We start from the raw sequence: 18,102 nt of genomic DNA on the forward strand, positions 1-18,102 counted from the left end.
GGGTGGTGGTGGAGCGAGTGGGTGGTGTGGGTGGGTGGTGGTGGTGTGGGTGGGTGGTGGTGGTGTGGGTGGGTGGTGGTGGTGTGGGTGGTGGTGGTGTGGGTGGGTAGTGGTGGTGTGGGTGGGTGGTGGTGGTGTGGGTGGGTGGTGGTGGTGTGGGTGGGTGGTGGTGTGGGTGGGTGGTGGTGTGGGTGGGTGGTGGTGGTGTGGGTGGGTGGTGGTGGTGGTGTGGGTGGTGGTGGTGTGGGTGGGTGGTGGTGGTGTGGGTGGGTGGTGGTGGTGTGGGTGGGTGGTGGTGGTGTGGGTGGTGGTGGTGTGGGTGGGTGGTGGTGGTGTGGGTGGGTGGTGGTGGTGAGGGTGGGTGGTGGTGGTGTGGGTGGGTGGTGGTGGTGGTGGTGTGGGTGGGTGGTGGTGGTGTGGGTGGGTGGTGGTGGTGTGGGTGGGTGGTGGTGGGGTGAGTGATGGTGGTGTGGGTGGGTGGTGCCTGTTGCCGGCAGAGGGAGCAGCAGCAGCAGCAGGAGGAGGCGGCGTGGTTGGTTGATGTCTGAGGCTTTTGCTGCTCTGGGCGAATTGTGGCTGCGTGCGAATCCATTTTCGCTCGGTTTGTCGTGCCGGCCCACACACACACAGACAGATACACACACAGACAGATATACACACATACATAGATATACACACACATACATAGATATACACACACATATATAGATATAAACACACACGTACACACGCGTCCCGTGTGGGGGTACCGAGTGAGTGACCCGGCGTGTCCTGCCGGCTCGCTCACCTCGCGACCGGCGAGGCGAAACCCCGCGGTCTCCCCTCCTCCTCCTGCTTCTTCTTCTTCGTCTCTCGACTTGTCACCCGGGCCGACACGACACAGCGGAGAGGCGGGGGCAACAACAGCAACAACAACAGCAACAACAACAACCCTCCCCCCGCGAAGATGAGCGTGCGAGCTACGACCATTGGAGACATAGGTAGGAGGAGTCCATGAAGGAGAGAGAGGGTTGCTGCTGTTGTTGCTGTTGTTGTTGTCGCTGTTGTTGTTGCTGCTGTTGTTGTTGCTGTTGTTGTCGCTGCTGGTGTCGCTGCTGTTGTTGTTGTTGCTGCTGTTGTTGCTGCTGCTGTTGTTGTTGTTGCTGTTGTTGCTGCTGCGGCTGTTGCTGCTGTTGTTTGTTGTTGCTGTTGTTGCTGCTGTTGTTGCTGCTGAAGGCTCTGCGTGGGCCTTGCTTGCCGCTGTTGATGGTTGGGGTTGATGGTTATTGTGATGGTGGTTGATGGTGCAGGTGATGTTGGTTGATGGTGGTGATGGTGGTTGATGGTGGTGGTGATGTTGTTGATGGTGGTGATGTTGGTTGATGGTGGTGGTGATGTTGGTTGATGGTGGTGGTGATGGTGGTTGATGGTGATTGTGATGTTGGTTGATGGTGGTGGTGATGGTGGTTGATGGTGGTGGTGATGGTGGTTGATGGTGGTGATGTTGGTTGATGGTGATGGTGGTTGATGGTGGTGGTGATGGTGGTTGATGGTGCAGGTGATGTTGGTTGATGGTGGTGGTGATGGTGGTTGATGGTGGTGATGGTGGTTGATGGTAGTGGTGATGGTGGTTGATGGTGATGGTGGTTGATGGTAGTGGTGATGTTTGTTGATGGTGGTTGATGGTGGTGGTGATGGTGGTTGATGGTGCAGGTGATGTTGGTTGATGGTGGTGGTGATGTTGGTTGATGGTGGTGGTGATGGTGGTTGATGGTGGTGGTGATGGTGGTGGTGATAGTGGTTGATGGTGGAGGTGGTGGTGGTGGTGGTTGATGGTGGTGGTGATGTTGATGGTGGTGGTGATGTTGGTTGATGGTGGTGGTGGTTGATGGTGGTGGTGATGTTGGTTGATGGTGGTGGTGATGTTGGTTGATGGTGGTTGATGGTGGTGGTGGTGATGGTGATGTTGGTTGATGGTGGTGGTGGTTGATGGTGGTGGTGATGTTGGTTGATGGTGGCGGTGGTTGATGGTGGTTGATGGTGGTGGTGATGTTGTTGATGGTAGTGGTGATGCTGGTTGATGGTGGTGGTGATGTTGGTTGATGGTGGTGGTGATGGTGGTGTGAGGAGCGGTGGTGATGTTGGTTGATGGTGGTTGTGATGTTGGTTGATGGTGGTGGTGGTTGATGGTGGTGGTGATGGTGGTTGATGGTGGTGGTGATGTTGGTTGATGGTGGTTGATGGTGGTGGTGGTGATGTTGTTGATGGTGGTGGTGATGTTGGTTGATGGTGGTGGTGATGGTGGTGGTGATGTTGGTTGATGGTGGTTGATGGTGATGGTGGTTGATGGTGGTGATGTTGTTGATGGTGGTGGTGATGTTGGTTGATGGTGGTGGTGGTGATGGTGGTGTGGGGAGCGGTGGTGCAGCGGTTAACCCGGCGGCCCGAGTTCGTGTCCCGCTCACGGCCAACACCGGTGACCGGGTCCTGTGTCCTCCCCCCTAGCTCCACTCGGCCTCAAATGAGTTGGCTGGTTGCGGTGTGTTAAACATCGCCACTTGGGGAGAGACAAAGGCGGCCGGGCGTGGTGCTGAGCACGCAGCCCCCTCGTGTGCCGTTCCGGCCTTCGTCGGTGCTCGCTAACAACACTTGCACCAAACAGCCTGTTACAGGCTACACGGGGGCGGATCTTTGTGTATTTGATGATGGTGGTGGTGGTGGTAATGTTGGACCGTAATCATCATCATCATCAGCAGCAGCGGTCCGCGCAGTGTGAATGTCATCACTTGAACGTCGCCGTGAGAATTCACAAAGGTCGTCACTGACACAATCGGCAGTAACATCATCAGTAACATCACCTTCAGTTTCACCATGGTCAGCCGTCAAATCGGCAACAATCTCACCATCACCGCTATCATCACGAGTCGCAAAACCATCAATCGCCAGCATGGACATCATCGTCACCCATTTAATTGTCACCAACAATCGAAATCATCGGAATTTTGCATTATAATTATTTTAAATCGGCAACAACATTCGTATAGTGCAGCATTAACATCACCAGCGTTTGGATTTCATCAACAATTATTACAAATTTGATCACTCACTTGGAAATCAATTTCACCAATATCACAACCAATCATTTCATAATCACCATCTCCAATCACCGTCATCACCAATGTTCACGATTGATTTCATAATTTATAATTTCACAAGTCGCCACACATCATCAGTGTCATCACCAAATATAACTGTAATCATCAGTCTCATAATCAAATATCAAAATTGTAATACAGTAATCATCATCATTATCTTTGTGTACCCTCTCCTTGCCACTGTAAGCCTGAGCACGTGGCTCCCGCTGTTGACGCGGGGAGCTCACCACAGTGGTGATGTAACAACCCCACCACCACACGCTCTGCAGTACACGTCGACTTGAGCCAGTATAAATACCCTACAGTGTTCAGCCTCAGTACCCCCCTCCAACCCCCCGCCTCGTGTGTGTGGCAGCCTCTGGCACAGAATGGCCAACTTTCACTGCACGTGTGATGGCACGTAACGGTCCATTAGTACACATGATGAGGTTTTTCATCCAGCAGTGGATTGACAGTGGCTGATGACCAGTACGTGTGATGCTAGGTACATCATGTCTATTAGTACGAGGCTTTCATCTAGCAGTGGATTTACCATGGCTGATGACCAGTACCTGTGATGCTAGGTACATCATGTATATTAGTACGAGGCTTTCATCCAGCAGTGGATTTACCATGGCTGATGACCAGTACCTGTGGTGCTAGGTACATCCTGTCTATAATTACATGTGATGAGCCTTTCATCCAGCAGTGGATTGACCCTGGCTGATGACCAGTATGTGTGATGCTAGGTACATCATGTCTATTAGTACGTGGCTTTCATCTAGCAGTGGATTTACCATGGCTGATGACTAGTACCTGTCATGCTAGGTACATCATGTCTATTAGTACGAGGCTTTCATCCAGCAGTGGATTGATCATGGCTGATGGCTAGTACGTGTGATGCTAGGTACGTCATGTATATTAATACACGTGACGAGGCCTTCATCCACCAGTGGATTGACCATGGCTGATGACCAATACACGTGTTGCTCGGTACATCGTGTCTATAATTAAATGTGATGAGCCTTTCATCCAGCAGTGGATTGATCATGGCTGATGATGATATGACGACCTCACAGGGCCTGCTCAAGGAGCAAGATGTACAACAGTTCGCTTCTCTTTCTGGGTCATCCCTTCCACTGCTCCTCTTTGAACTTCACCTCCCCATCGCCTCTTTTCCTTCCCCAGGTTCTCATAATAATAACCTCGTTCAATTCAATTTTAATTGTGCTGTTTGTCACTGGCCCCTTGTGACGTTTCTAGGCTTTTTGAGCCTGTGCTCAGCATCCGGGTTTTAATTTTAATATTACAACTGAAAATGTTGCCATTGGTAATACATCGTAATCGCGGTTCAGTTATAATTGTACAGAGATTCCAATGCAATCGTAATGCCAGCTAACGATGCTTACCGTCACTAATAATTATATTTGACAACCGCACGTGGTAAGGAGAGCCACGTGGATGGCGCAAGGAGGCGTCATCTTGCAAGTGGTGTCAATATGACCTCATCCACGCATGCCTCACCTCCCTCTTCCACCTTTCCTCCTCCCCCACGTCCCCCACCCAGTACCGCCAGGGGATTGGTGCTGCTGCTACTGCCGACGACGACGATGATGATGTCCCCGTTTTGTCACCGATGACGGTGGCCCAAAGCCGGCTCGGTGACGAAACGCCGAATTGGGGTGGGAAGTGGTGTAATCGGCTATTTGCGAGCCGGTGATGTCGCCGGGGCGACGCGAGGATGCTTCTCTGTCAGCGGTGGCTGCGTTTGGGAAACGATAAAACCCGAAAGCCGCGAGATCCCGGAAAGGGCGGATTAAGATTAACGGTGGAGCAGAGATCGATGCGCTGAGCCCTCACGCCACCCTCCGGGAAGTCTTCATCGTTAAACTCGCGGTGCGCCGCTGTCTGTGGAGAGCACGGTGGGCACGAGTGGGGGACATCAGCAGAGCTCCGTTCTCCGTATCATCGTCATCAGCCATGGGTAAAATTAACCAAAAAATCGAGCAATTATAAAATCCCCGGTGTGTACAACTGCGGTCACGTAGAATAGAGACCGTGGAACATATAACACAGACTCACCGCCCCGATTCACAGATACGAAGGGGGAGACATAGTCACAGCCAGGATGCACCACCCTGCTACTGGCTCATTAACCACCTTCAAGTAAAATAATAGCTGTTGCTCTACATCAACATCAGCCATGGTCAATCAGCTGCTGGTTGAAGGCCTCTCCCCAAGCCACTGCCGGCTCCTCCCACAATCCGGCTCCCAAATAAATGAAATATTTTTTTGTTAGCACATTGACCTATTTGGCTTTCCAGACCAATATAATCCGGCAGTATTATCTTTTGACAATGGCCGCTGAACAATATTGCCACTCTGAAAAGCCTATGTATATAGGCCAATGAACAAAAAAATTCTACATTAAAATGTGGAGACAGAACAGAGTTTTGGGAAAGTCTCCAATGGTGCTCATATGGATAGGCTATCTGTGCTTGGCCATCGTAATGTGGAATGGACATGCTTTGGGTTATAAATGGAGATGAGCACCGCACCTCGTGCCCTTGTTGTGGTTTGGGACGGACGTTTCGGACACTTAACGATGTGAGAACTCGCTAGTTTAACATCATAACCAGAAGGAGCGATGGCCAATCTGCTCGTGTCTATTGCACGTTCTGCCCTGGTTCTACCCTCCCGCTGTGTGCGAGAGGAATGGCCGAGACGCCCATCGCTCAACTGTACCATTTGTCGCGTTGTGTCCAGCCCCCTCCAACTATCGCAAAACCGGTTGTATTGTATCAAATTTACTTGTATTTTAGAATTTAGAAGGGGGCGGGGGGGTGGTGGCTATGCCCCCTCCCGCCCTCCTGACACCGCTCCGCTGATTTGGGGACTGGCACGTCAACCAACCAACCAGTATTTTGCAATTCAGATATATTAATGATTTGTGCCCACCTCTCTTGGCGAGGTAGAGTTGGTGCAGCCCTGCGATTGCTCGCTCAGGCCACTGCTGGTGGAAGCTTTCTCTGTGGGCTTCTCCATCCTCCACGCTGGCTGGGCCGTCTTGGAAGAAGATAAAGGAGTCTTGTAAAATACCTCCGTGGTGTCGGTCGTATGTGGATGGGCTGACTCGGCAACACGCTTGGGCGGTGGTGGTGCAGTACGTTACGGCTATTGTCTGTCAAACCGTCAACTTAATCCATAAATAAGCCACATTTTCAGGATAGAATTTCCCGCAAAATTATACCTCACATACGGGGGGCGGTTGTCAGGAATTCTTGTGTGTAATATTAGGATTTTAAAATGTTGACTGAGGTTGCCTAATTTGCTTCATTGTCCTGGTTTAATAATAATAATTTCAACTGGTAACGCGTTGCTGCTACTTTTATACTGCTGGTGCTGCTACTGCTGCTACTGCTGCTGCTACTACTGCTACTGCTGCTACTGCTGCTGCTGCTACTGCTGCTACTGCTGCTGCTACTGCTGCTATTGCTGCTACTGGTACTGCTGCTGCTAGTGCTGCTACTGCTGCTGCTGCTACTACTGCTGCTGCTACTGCTGCTACTGCTGCTACTGCTGATGCTACTGCTGCTACTGCTGCTGCTACTGCTGCTACTGTTGCTACTGCTGCTACTGCTGCTGCTGCTACTGCTGCTACTGCTGCTGCTACTGCTGCTGCTGCACGCTGTCCGCTTGCTCTCGTAGAGAGGACGACTCGAGAGGCACGACAATGAGCCACAGACGGCGGGTGGGAGGGCAGCGGCAGCAGCCAGGCGGTGACGCCGGCGTTTACCGATTGCCGCAGCTCTGCGCTTCCATATATATTAAGGTGTTTTCAGCCAATTCAGTGTTTACGTATGGGAGGAAACCATAGCATTTTGAGAAAACCCACGCATGTGAAGGGGCAACACTCTTATCCCATACAGATGGAACAGATGGGGTCAGCATTTTCCCGTACTGCCTTCTGCTGGATTAACACAGGCCATGTGCGTAGCCACCATGATTGCCAACCAGCAGAGTTTAGATGCCTGCTTGGCGTGAAGCAATGCATCAGTTCATCTGTACATATCGATTACATTCGTACGGAAGCTGTCAGCTTGTGGAGCGAAACGTCGGACACGGTGCCAAACAACAACAGGACGTGGCGTCGCAACCCGAAAACATCGCAGAGCCGTGCGGCGCAACCACAAAAACCTCCGCAGTGTTTTGGTAACGCGGCTCCTAGAATCAGGAAGTGTGACCACCCGAGTTGACGACGACGATGATGACGACGACGACGATTTGATGGTGTTGGTGATTACCGAGTGGGGTTATTGGGTGTGGCACATACCCCCCCACCACCACCCCACGGGAATATCCGCCGACTCGGCACGTTCTCCTTGAGTCGACGACGATGGCTCCGGTCGGAGGAGAGTGACGGCGTTGACTACGTCCGCCCGGCGGAGATCATCGCGCGACCGACTGTGACGAGACGAAATCAACGAAGTCTGAATGAAGACGATGTGCCCAAGATTATTTGGTTACATTATTAGGCACCGTGGTTCAGTCCAAAAATGATAAATCGGCTCTCGTCTTCATCCGCCGTGGCCAATCCGGACGAAACCCGTCCCCGTGCCGCTGCCGTCGCCGCCTGTCGCTATCCTGCGATGTAACCGCGGTCCAACCGGCATCAGTGCTCCAGCTGATGATTGGCTACATGTGTCTGTAGACGATAGGTGTTGAGTGCACCGATTGGCTGAGCTGGTAATACCGATTGCGATAACATTGGTGGACACCTCACGTGTGAAGGTCGCGTGTGATCTTGTGGCTCTTTCTTTGTGGCCCGTATAGGGTCTGGAGGTTTGGACACCCCCCCATGATGATGATGATGACGATAACCGGCCAGGAGGCTGAGCGGCAGAGTGAGCGGCTGGCAATCTGAAGACGTTGCGAGTTCACATCCTGGTTGGGGAGTTGTCTGAGCCCATCATCCCTCTGGGGTGATTAAAATTCTGCTTTTGTGCAGAAGTAAACGGCGGTTGTCCTGTGGAGAGACGTGTCCCCCACCGTACCAATTTGGAAGTTTCACCACTGGCCGAGCCAGGCCGTTAAACGGGAAATGGAGCACCGATGCCTCTGTGCTCTTGAGCAGCAGGAACTCACTTCGACGTTTACTTTGTTTTTGTACTTTACTCTGCACGTGCCGTTGCCTATCCACTGCTGAACTTCTGGTCCACGTGTACACCCCAGTATGTGACCCTCGTGCACGTGTACCAGCCTGTTGATGTCAAAATGATTCGCGATGGGGCGAGCGATGTCGGCCGTGGTGTGGCTCGTGACATCGCCACGGCCGCACATCACGCCGACGAGCAGCGGGCTCGAGAAATAACCCCCGATACGTTTATTCATTTCTCGTAACGACCGGACCGCCGTCGTTCTAACGAGCGGTGCGGCGGGCGCGGCGCCAGCAGGCTTCTGGGCCGACCGGTCGCCGCTGCACGAGGCGGCGTCGCTGGGCCGCGCACTGCAGGTGAAGCGGCTTATCGAGACGGGCGCCTGCGTGAACCTCGTCACCGTGGACTCGGTGACTCCGCTGCACGAGGCCTGCCAGAACGGCCACGCGCTCTGCACGCAGATGCTGCTCTCCGCCGGCGCGCAGGTACCTGGTGGGGGGAGGTGTGGGGGGTGGCACGTGGCACTTCCTCCCGCGATCGTTTGAACAACGGCGACCTCTGACCCGGCGAGCTGAGACGATTAAATCAATGTTTTCTGTGGTCGCCCAGGTTCCCGAGCGTAGTGACCTCGTGACAGCCGTGACGATGGCGATGAAGATGACCTCTCACTTAACCCAGAACTCCGTCACTTCCTATTGTCCTCTGATTTCTACTTGGTTGTTTTGCTCCAATTTCGTGTTGCTCCATTGCTGTAATTTATTATGTCTTTTTGTGTTTTTAGGTGACCCAGTTCACCCTTGCCAATTAGAGGATGCTCGTTTCCTGAGTTATTGCCTGGTTACACAAAATAAACTCCACCCCCTCCGTTCCGACCTCCGTCTATCCCCTCCCACCCCTCCCCCCAGGTGGAGGCTCGTAACATTGACGGGAGCACCCCACTGTGCGAGGCGTGTGCCTCGGGGAGCCTGGAGTGCGTGCGGCTGCTGCTGCTGCACGGAGCGCGCGTCAACCTCTCCATCTTCACCGTATCGCCGCTCCACGAGGCCTGCCTCGGCGGTGCGCCACCACCGCCCCCCCCCCCCCCCCGTGTCACCCCCAACGCCACCAGTGCCCACCACCGCGTTGCCAGCGCCTTGCCATCAACACCACGTATCTGTGTGTCTCCCTGCGTATTCCCGTGTGTCCGCGTTGTCCCCGCATCTCCCCGCGTGTCCCGGCATCTCCCCGCGTGTCCTCGCATCTCCTCGCATCTCCCCGTGTTCCCCCCGTTTCTCCCTGCGCGTGCAGGCAGTGTGGAGTGTGTGCAGCTGCTGATCGCTGCGGGCGCGCACCTGGAGGCGCACGACTGCCACCTGGGCACCCCGCTGCATGTCGCCACCTACAAGCAGCACCAGACGTGCGTGCGGGCGTTGCTCGACGCCGGTGAGTGCTGCCGGCGGCGCCGCCACCATCACCGCGATCGCTCGCCGCACGCACTCGCCACCGTCTCTCACCACCATCACCACGATCACTGCGATTGCTCGCCACACGCGCTCACCACGATGGCTCACAACAATCGCAGCAGTCACCGCGATCTGCACCAGGATCACCGCGGGCATTCACCGCACACACTCAACCATCGTCACTCGCCACGATCGCCGGGGTTCATTCGCCATAATATCACTGCGCTCGCCACGGTCACAAAAATCTCCATACTCCGGCGTTGGCTCGTGACCTGCCGCCCCACCTCCCCCCCCTCGGCACCCCCTCCCCCACACGCAGGAGCGAACGTGAACGCGGCGAAGCTGCACGAGACGGCGCTGCACCACGCGGCGCGCACGCACGACGTGGCGCTGCTCGAGCTGCTCGTGGAGTTCGGGGCGTGCGTCAACGCCCGTGACAACCGCGGCCGCCGGCCCAGCGACTACCTCCCCGCCGGGTCGCCGTGCTGGGCCCAGCTGGCGCGATACGAGAGTACGGGGCCACCGCCCCAGCCACCGCCCTCCCGTCGCCGCCGTCGCAGTCGCCGCCCCCCCCCATCGCTAATCGCCACTCTCCTCCCATCTTTGCCACCGTCAATTCTTGCAGCACCAGCCTTGCTGCCGAATCGGCGTAGCATCGTCGCTTATGTGTTTCTCATGTCAAGGCCACAGCGTTATTGACAAATGTGTTGCATTTTTTTTGTGTTCGTATGCCATTGTGTACGTGGTGCGGTGTGTAAACATCGCCACGGGAGAGACAAAGGCGGTCAGGCGTGGTGCTGGCCACACGCCGCCCTCGTGTGCTGTGCCGGCCTACATAGGTGCTCGCTAACAACACTTGCCCCAAAAGCCTGTTTAGGCTTCATGGGGTATCTTTGTATTTGTGCGTGTCCCGTGTGTGTGTGCGTACGTGCGTGTGTCCTGTGCGCTGTGCAGGACACCCCTCGTCGCTGCTGCAGCTGTGCCGCTTGGCTGTGCGTGGGTTCCTGGGTCCGCAGCGCCTGCACCAGCTGCCCCAGCTGCCGCTGCCTCGCCCGCTCAGGCAATTCCTCGCCTACTCCTAGCCCACACGGGCCCACCACTCGCCACCACCTTCCTCACCACTCGCTCACCGCTGGGCCATCCACTCACAACCACCTACCACCACCGCACCTACTTCTAACCCACACGGGCCCACCACTCACCACCGCCACCTCACCACTCGCTATCACAGGACCTAGATCCACTCACCATTACCACCACCTCACCTACCCCCTAACCCACGTGGTTCGCCACTCACCACGACCCCCTCACCACCACCCCCTCACCACTCGCTCACCATGGTGGCACCCACTAACCGCCACCGTCTCCTCACTGGTTTGCTCACCGCGGATATCACAGATGCACTCACTCACCATCGCCTCACCAAGGAGCCCGCAGAAACACCAACACACCGCCGAATCGATCGTCCTTTCGCTCGCCACCGATTCCTCACCGTGCTCGCTTTACCGCGAGCTTACAGAACCACTCGCTCCCCAATGGCCACGCCGCCCTCGCTCGCCACGCAGCTCACAGAACCACAGAACATGCTCACGGTGAGCAAACGGTGGTCGCCTGCGCCGGTCAGCTGCGTCAAGCCGGGGGATGGTGCAACGTGGTGGGGGGTCGAAACGGTAGGGGGCACCGGAACTGTAGCGGTGGTGTCCGTAAGTCCTCGCAGCGATCCGTGGTCGCGGTTCCATCTGAGAATCCAATCTCTTCTCTCTTTATTACAAAAGTAAAATAAATATATATACAGTAATATATCATGACAGGGATTGTTTAACGATGATCTTTATTGATTTATGCCGCGGAAACGACCAACGTTATTTGGAGACCGTACTGTGGTACGTTCATCGTCGCCATCATCATCATCGTCATCATCGTCGTCATCATCATCATCGTCGTCATCATCGTCATCATCGTCATCATCATCATCGTCGTCGTTGTAACGTTGCATTGCAAAGTTAGTTTTCGACTGGCTTGGGGACCCCAGGCGGGCGGATATGTGAATACGTGAACGGTCGGCTTTGTGGACGTCTGCAGAAAACGAGGGTTGGGCCGTGGTCTGTGCGCAAACGCTTGCACGTGGTGTGGGGGGGGGCGGTGGGCGGACACGCGGCGTCGTGCGGTGTTTACGAGTGAGAGAGCCGAGATATTTCACAGCTCGAGGTGACGGCCGAAGCTCCGCCGCTGACAGCGCGTCGGCCGATCCGTCCCAGCGCCGCCGATGGTGACATTGGTGGCGCGATAACGTGCCAAGACAAAAATGTCGTCGAAAGCCAACGTCGTGCCAACGTCGAGTGAATTTTGTTCATAGTTTACCCCTCCCCACCGCCCCCAGCGTGCGCTAAATGGACACTGGGTGACACTGAGCTCTGCTGCCAAGGTGGAGCAATTCCACATTCTTATGGTGGAGCCTTGTCAAACCATAGGAGCAATCGTTGTTTTTCTGCCGGCAGTGGTCATTGCTCTGTGTGTGTGATGTACGTGACCTCTGTGCTGTATATGTATGTATACACTACACACACTACACACATACACAAAGATTACCCGCATAGCCTTCAAAAGGCTGTTGGGGCAAATACTGTTAGCAGGACTCTATTAAGGCCCTATCTAGGACACAAGGGCGTAGGTGGCCAACAACACGCCTGGCCGCCTTTGTCTCTCCAGTGCTAATGGTTTTACACACCACACAAGGGACGACTGTGCGAGGTCCTGGGACCGGTTCAGATATTCACCATTGTTATTGGTCGAACTCGGGCCACCCGGTTCGTAGCGCAGTGTGCTAAGCACTGCACCACCGCTCCCCACCTCACCACTAAAATACACACGCCCGCAAAAACACCTCAATGCTGGAAAAATGTTACCTGCACGTTCCTCAGTTGATATCACACAGCAGTACCAGCAGCAACATCGCCCCCTACTGTGAATCCTGAGAAGGAGCCTCCTGAAAGAGAGTCGAGACTTTCGTGGGTAAACAGGTGGAATAACAAGAACAGTCATAACAAGTATTGAGCTCGCAGTGTTCGTTTCTCAAGAGTTTTTTGACCAACCCCATGAGGGCAGCATTTCAGGTTCAAAAAATCTTGGAAGAGATTTGGTCTGAAACTCCCGAGCAAGACCCTCTTGAAAGAGTGTCTTGAGACTCGGCCAGTTGGGATTCTGATTGCACGTGCGAGCAATCGATCCACGTGTTTAAAAAACAAAACAATATGGCGGTCGTCTGATTAGTGTGGTTTATTTATATACAGGGTGGCTCGAGAGTCAGGGCACATGGAGTTATTCTATTTATTTCAGCAAATCACGTAGGGTTATTTCATTTATTGTAACAGATGCTCAAACTGACTCCCATTAACATGCGTGTACACGTGCATTCTCTTTTGAAATGAATTTAGGAGTTTTTTATAACATTGCAGGTGTCATCTTTGACCGTTCATCAATTGTTAATATCAATTTCCACTTCATTTTTAAACGCCATCGGAATAGGAAGAAAACAAACACAATTAATAATAACAGATAAAGTAATAACTTAAAGAATAAACAATAAAAATGTTGTAATGCCAGTGTTCAAATAAATGAAATAAGCTCTGTGTCTTGACTTTTGGGCCACATCAGAGTACACTACAATACATATATAAACACCTCACCATCGTCATCATCGAGCGGTATAGTGAAGATTATCACGAACAAAATGAATAATTGGCCTAAATTTCCCATATTTTTTGTCTCAGCATGAAAAATAAAGGTATTATTTTACACATCCCATTGGCTGCGCGGCTTTCTGTGAGCGCGTCTTAGCAGCAGCGTTGATTCAATAAGAGCGAATATCTGCACCGGTTTTCAACATCCAGTGTCTCATTAGCAGCAGAATCAGTCGGACGTGCGCGCTTGAAGCAGTGCTGATGAACTGCCAGATGTTTATAGGCAAAAGGACCCACGCGGTTCGATATGGGTCACAGGTTGACACAAAACTAATGGAGTACACGGTATTCAATAACACATTCGGCTATAATCCTGTGGCTGTAAAATGAAAATAATATAATAGGCGACATTTCCGGCAATGGCCCTTCATAGCACATGTGCACCACTGCCAACGTACGGTCACCAAACTACTTTATAATTAGTATTATAATTTTATACCCGGAGTATCTTTCACGAGATTCAATCGACTGGTGATTGAATTTTGCGAAAGTGTTCAGCTGTGTATCTTGAGAGTGGCAGAAATTTTATGGACTTCTAGCGTTGTATATTGAAATTCCCAGAAAAACATGCAAATGTTGGTCCAACTTTGGACCAAAGTTGGCGTGTGGTCGGAACCGTTGGCCCAATGTTGGCCTAACGTTGGCATGTGATTGGGCCAACTTTGGCCCAACGGTTCCACGTTTACTGGGTTAGTGGAAGACACGTTCAAGGATTTGAAAAATAAAATGCGAATTTCTGTATCATTGTTTAAACCTAATTTCTAATTTTCTGCTTCTTTCTTAAAGCGCATTTATTGGGAGGGGGAAATAGCACAGATGTTACAGTCATCACGTCCTGGCCTTGATTAGCAATTAGGGTAATTTGTTTTTTTCGAGGTGGTATCACGTATAAATTTAATAAGCTTGACAAACATTTTGCAATCAAATAAACAACACTTTACGCTTGTATGAATAATTATTACTCTTTCATAATTATTTTGTATTATTCACAGCGCTTTGTGGAATTAATTGGATATCGACCTCTGGATAGCAAACTCGAGCAGAATCAACTCCTGGATGAAGGTCTCACCAATGCCATGTGCCGGTTATGGGGAGAGGGGGAGTTGACCATACTTCACCACTCTGGTCCGCAGTGCGGCTTTGTGAAGAGGTGGAGGAGGGCCCCAGGATGGTTTTGATGATATCACTCGCCGCCACCGATTATAGCCGTGGCCAGAAATCTAACTCGGGTCGCCGGATTCATATCGCAGCGCGCTAACCGCTGCACCACCACTCCAACCCCACAGACAGCACATACTGTAGCAAAACAATTGGCGGCCCAATAAGTGGTGGTGGACGGTGACACCGTGCGAGCAGTTACGCATTCGGCCACTTTTGGCAAGGGTTCATGGTTCGAATCCACCGGCCGCCCTGATTAATACTGCGGCTGTATTTACCGGATTAATAATATTACGCGCCGTCTGCTTCATTCACAGTGGACATTTAAAATCCATACTCTTTGGTTCTTTCGGTAAAGTCACGTAGGTATAAAATAAAATAAATCACGACGTTTCGGGCGCAACACAAGCATGGCCTGCTGCATGGCCTGCTGCATCAGCAGCAGACCAGGCTTTCCCACCTGATGACGGACGCTTGTGTTGCGCCCGAAACGTCGTGACTTATCTTATTTTATACCCACGTGACTTTACCGAAATAACCAAAGAGTATGGATTCCTGCAGTCACGAAAGCTTCAAATCAAGATTTAAAATCCAGTGACCTAACTCACAAGAGTAGGCCATCGCGTGCCGGCGTCAACGGAACAATTTGTTAAAGTTTGAAAAAATTCTACCGCAAATTTCTCAATTGCGACTGCACACAGCAATTGTTGCCCTCAGCGAGGCCTTCCTTGGTAGAGAAGTGACGTAATGTGAGGCTATTCTTGGTAAAATATTTAAAGTCTTAACGTGATACTGTCCTCCGTGCGGCTCATGTTGCTGGAGAAGCAGCGGCTGTGATTCTACGTCGAGCTGGTTGATGAGCCGGGGCGATTGCTTCAGGACTAGAGGGAGCGGTGCATCGTCGCCATGACGGCGATGATGCCTCCTCCTTCGTGTTTGTGAATCGGGCATGGAGTTGTGTCACGTCCCATGGTCTCAGTTGTAGGTGGTGACCACAGTTGCCGCACCCTGCTGGAGAGAGTTTGTAATTCTCCACTTGTACAGCAGCATCACGCGGCCGTCTGGAACGCTCTTCCTTCCGATATTAGGAAGCCACCGGAGTTATGCACTTTCAAATCTAGATTGAAAACTCATTTCTTAAGAACTACTTTTTGCGTATAGTTTGTAGGTCTTTCCCCCGCATCTCCGATGAGCACGGTTAGCTACGTACGGTGGGAAAGAAGTTCAACATACATACATGAGGTGTCCGCATCTGCTGCTGCCATGGCTTGTGAAGTGGATGATGTGGTTCAGGGGTCGTGGCCCCATGAGCGTCGCAGCAGAAGGTGGAAGCCCGGCGGGAGGCGGGATCCTCAGCATCCGAGCAGGAGGAGGCGTTTGTTGTTCGTGGACGTCTTGTGGTGAACGCCGTTCAGTTCGGGCATTGGTGGCAGAACCGTTGTAGTGCCTGACTCGTCGCGGCCGTGTGTGTAGTCGGCGTGTGTCCGGCTTCTGGGGCTCGCACCGGATTCTCGTGACTTGCGTCAAAGGAACGTCGCGAAATGGTAAGGTCACGTCAACCACGCTCCATACCGGCGCAGTGACATTTGTCCCTGGGGTGGGGGGGAGCGGCGTGACGATTGACACGGAGCCCTCTCCCCCCCCCCTTTTGTTTTACCCTCACTGTGATTGGCTGCCAGTGACATTTTGGTTCACATTAACGTTTTACTTTCAACTTTAACGTTTTACTTTAAAGTGAGTCAAGGTCACATTTAACGCGCTTAGGATTTCGTGACCTCACACCCATTTATTTTCGCGTCAAATTGTCTGCCGCTTGAGAAAAACTAAAAAAAAAATCAATATTGTGTCGTATACCCATGCTCCACCTGACACAGGCCAATTGTCATGGGGGCAGGAACAAAAAGAGACGTGGCCCAATTACTGCTTGAGCAGCACCACCGGGGGGTGTTGGAGAGCAACCCACGGCATGTGGTTACATGTTGTGAGACTGCTCCCCGATAACACTACCGAGCTCAATTTTGATTTAAAGCTTTCGTGACTGCAGGGATTCATATTCTTGGTTATTTCGGTAAAGTCACGTAGTCCATAATAAAGGTCTTTTTTGGAGCTAGATCGCGTAAATGTGTCGTTAAATCCGCCACCACCCGACAGAGCCAATTCGTAAGGTTTGTCACATTCTTTGGGTCTTTCGGTAAAGTCACGTAGATAGGGTCCAAGAAAATAAGAAAACTAAAACCACGACGTTTCGATCGCAACACAAGTGGTCGTCTTTTGTTATTTCCTTTGAACCTATCTACGTGATTTAGTAATAGGTTTTACCCTTTTAACTGGCACAAAAACTGACACCTTTATTCAAGGCATCATGTTTGCAATAACCACAACACAAGCAGTCAAAATGCAAACAAAAGAGACAACTCTGATAATAATATGCACTGTCCTTGAATTTGATTGGTCCACACCCGAGACGGCTTTTCTTAGAGCCTAGTCTCCACTGGTGTTGGACCAGAAGACGCCAAAAGGCGTACTAGGCTCTAAGAAAAGCCGTCTCGGGTGTGGACCAATCAAATTCAAGGACAGTGCATATTATTATCAAAGTTGTCTCTTTTGTTTGCATTTTGACTGCTTGTGTTGTGGTTATTGCAAACATGATGCCTTGAATAAAGGTGTCAGTTTTTGTGCCAGTTAAAAGGGTAAAACCTATTACTATATCTTGTTACTAGCAAAGGAGGTCTCATAATCTATCTGCGTGACTTTACCGAAAGACCCAAAGAATTTGAATTCCTGCAGTCACGAAAGCTTGAAGTCAACATTTAAGGTTTGTCACGCAAACAGAACGTGCAAATTGATTGCCCGTTCAGCACACAGGTGTGTGTTGCTAATTGGCCGTGTCGGGTGGTGGTGGCGGATTTGACGACACGTTTATATTTACGCGATCTCACTCAAAAACAACCACTTTCTTACGGAAAATATTGGTCGCCAAAGCCTACGACTAAGTACTGCGTGTTGAACGGACTATCGTAGCTTAGCCGCTGGGCTACGCGCGGCTAAGTTTCAGTGACTTGGTGTTGAACCCCCAAAGTCTGACGACGGCGGCACGCACGGCCTGCAAATGTTCGCTTTGTGATCGTCGGCAAAGGTGCAATGTTTTTGCTGTCTCGGCTTCACGTTGACAACCGATTGACTTTGTTTGCCAAATAAACGCGACACCGGAAGAACGATAGCCTGCGGTGGAGCTTCTTGTGTACACCGGGCGACGGTGATGGAGCTGCTGCGTTGGCAGCGTTGCAACACCTCGGAAGGAACACTCTCAATTTTGACTTAAAGCTTTCATATTCTTTGGTTCTTTCGGTAAAGTCACGTAGTTAGAAAGAAAAATAATAATACAAAATAAAGTGAATAAAAATACAAAAAATTACAATAAAAACAAAAAAAACACGACGTTTCGATCCTCCTTTCCCTGATGCGATCGAAACGTCGTAGCTTTTAATTTGTA

The 18,102-nt window shown here is 51.8% G+C and overlaps 1 protein-coding gene across 3 annotated transcripts; it reads left to right on the forward strand.

Annotated features, from left to right (window-relative positions):
- The first annotated feature begins 471 nt into the window (after positions 1-471).
- On the forward strand, positions 472-17,829 carry ASB13 (ankyrin repeat and SOCS box containing 13). 3 transcript variants are annotated; one of them, XM_032963414.2, is made up of 6 exons: positions 473-980; positions 8,564-8,754; positions 9,175-9,325; positions 9,557-9,691; positions 10,031-10,222; positions 10,666-17,829. In XM_032963414.2, exons 1-6 carry the CDS (start codon positions 947-949, stop codon positions 10,791-10,793), a joined length of 831 nt encoding a protein of 276 aa, XP_032819305.1. In that variant the 5' UTR covers positions 473-946; the 3' UTR covers positions 10,794-17,829. The 3 variants fall into 3 exon arrangements, with proteins under 3 accessions (XP_032819303.1, XP_032819304.1, XP_032819305.1); XM_032963412.2 differs by having other exon boundaries at positions 472-980; positions 10,031-10,796; XM_032963413.2 differs by having other exon boundaries at positions 472-980; positions 8,567-8,754; positions 10,031-10,796.
- Positions 17,830-18,102: the final 273 nt, after the last annotated feature.

Source organism: Petromyzon marinus, chromosome 30 (genome assembly GCF_048934315.1).
Source record: "Petromyzon marinus isolate PM22_M1 ecotype Great Lakes invasive population chromosome 30, UKy_Petmar_22M1.pri1.0, whole genome shotgun sequence".
NCBI lineage: Eukaryota > Metazoa > Chordata > Hyperoartia > Petromyzontiformes > Petromyzontidae > Petromyzon > Petromyzon marinus.

Excerpts from the sequence above, each read along its gene's own strand:
- ASB13 (XM_032963412.2), top strand. The coding sequence starts at position 947 with ATGAGCGTGCGAGCTACGACCATTGGAGACATAG. Across the intron at positions 8,755-9,174 it reads TGCTCTCCGCCGGCGCGCAG|GTGGAGGCTCGTAACATTGA; the intron begins GTACCTGGTGGG and ends CCCTCCCCCCAG. Across the intron at positions 9,692-10,030 it reads GCGGGCGTTGCTCGACGCCG|GAGCGAACGTGAACGCGGCG; the intron begins GTGAGTGCTGCC and ends CCCCACACGCAG.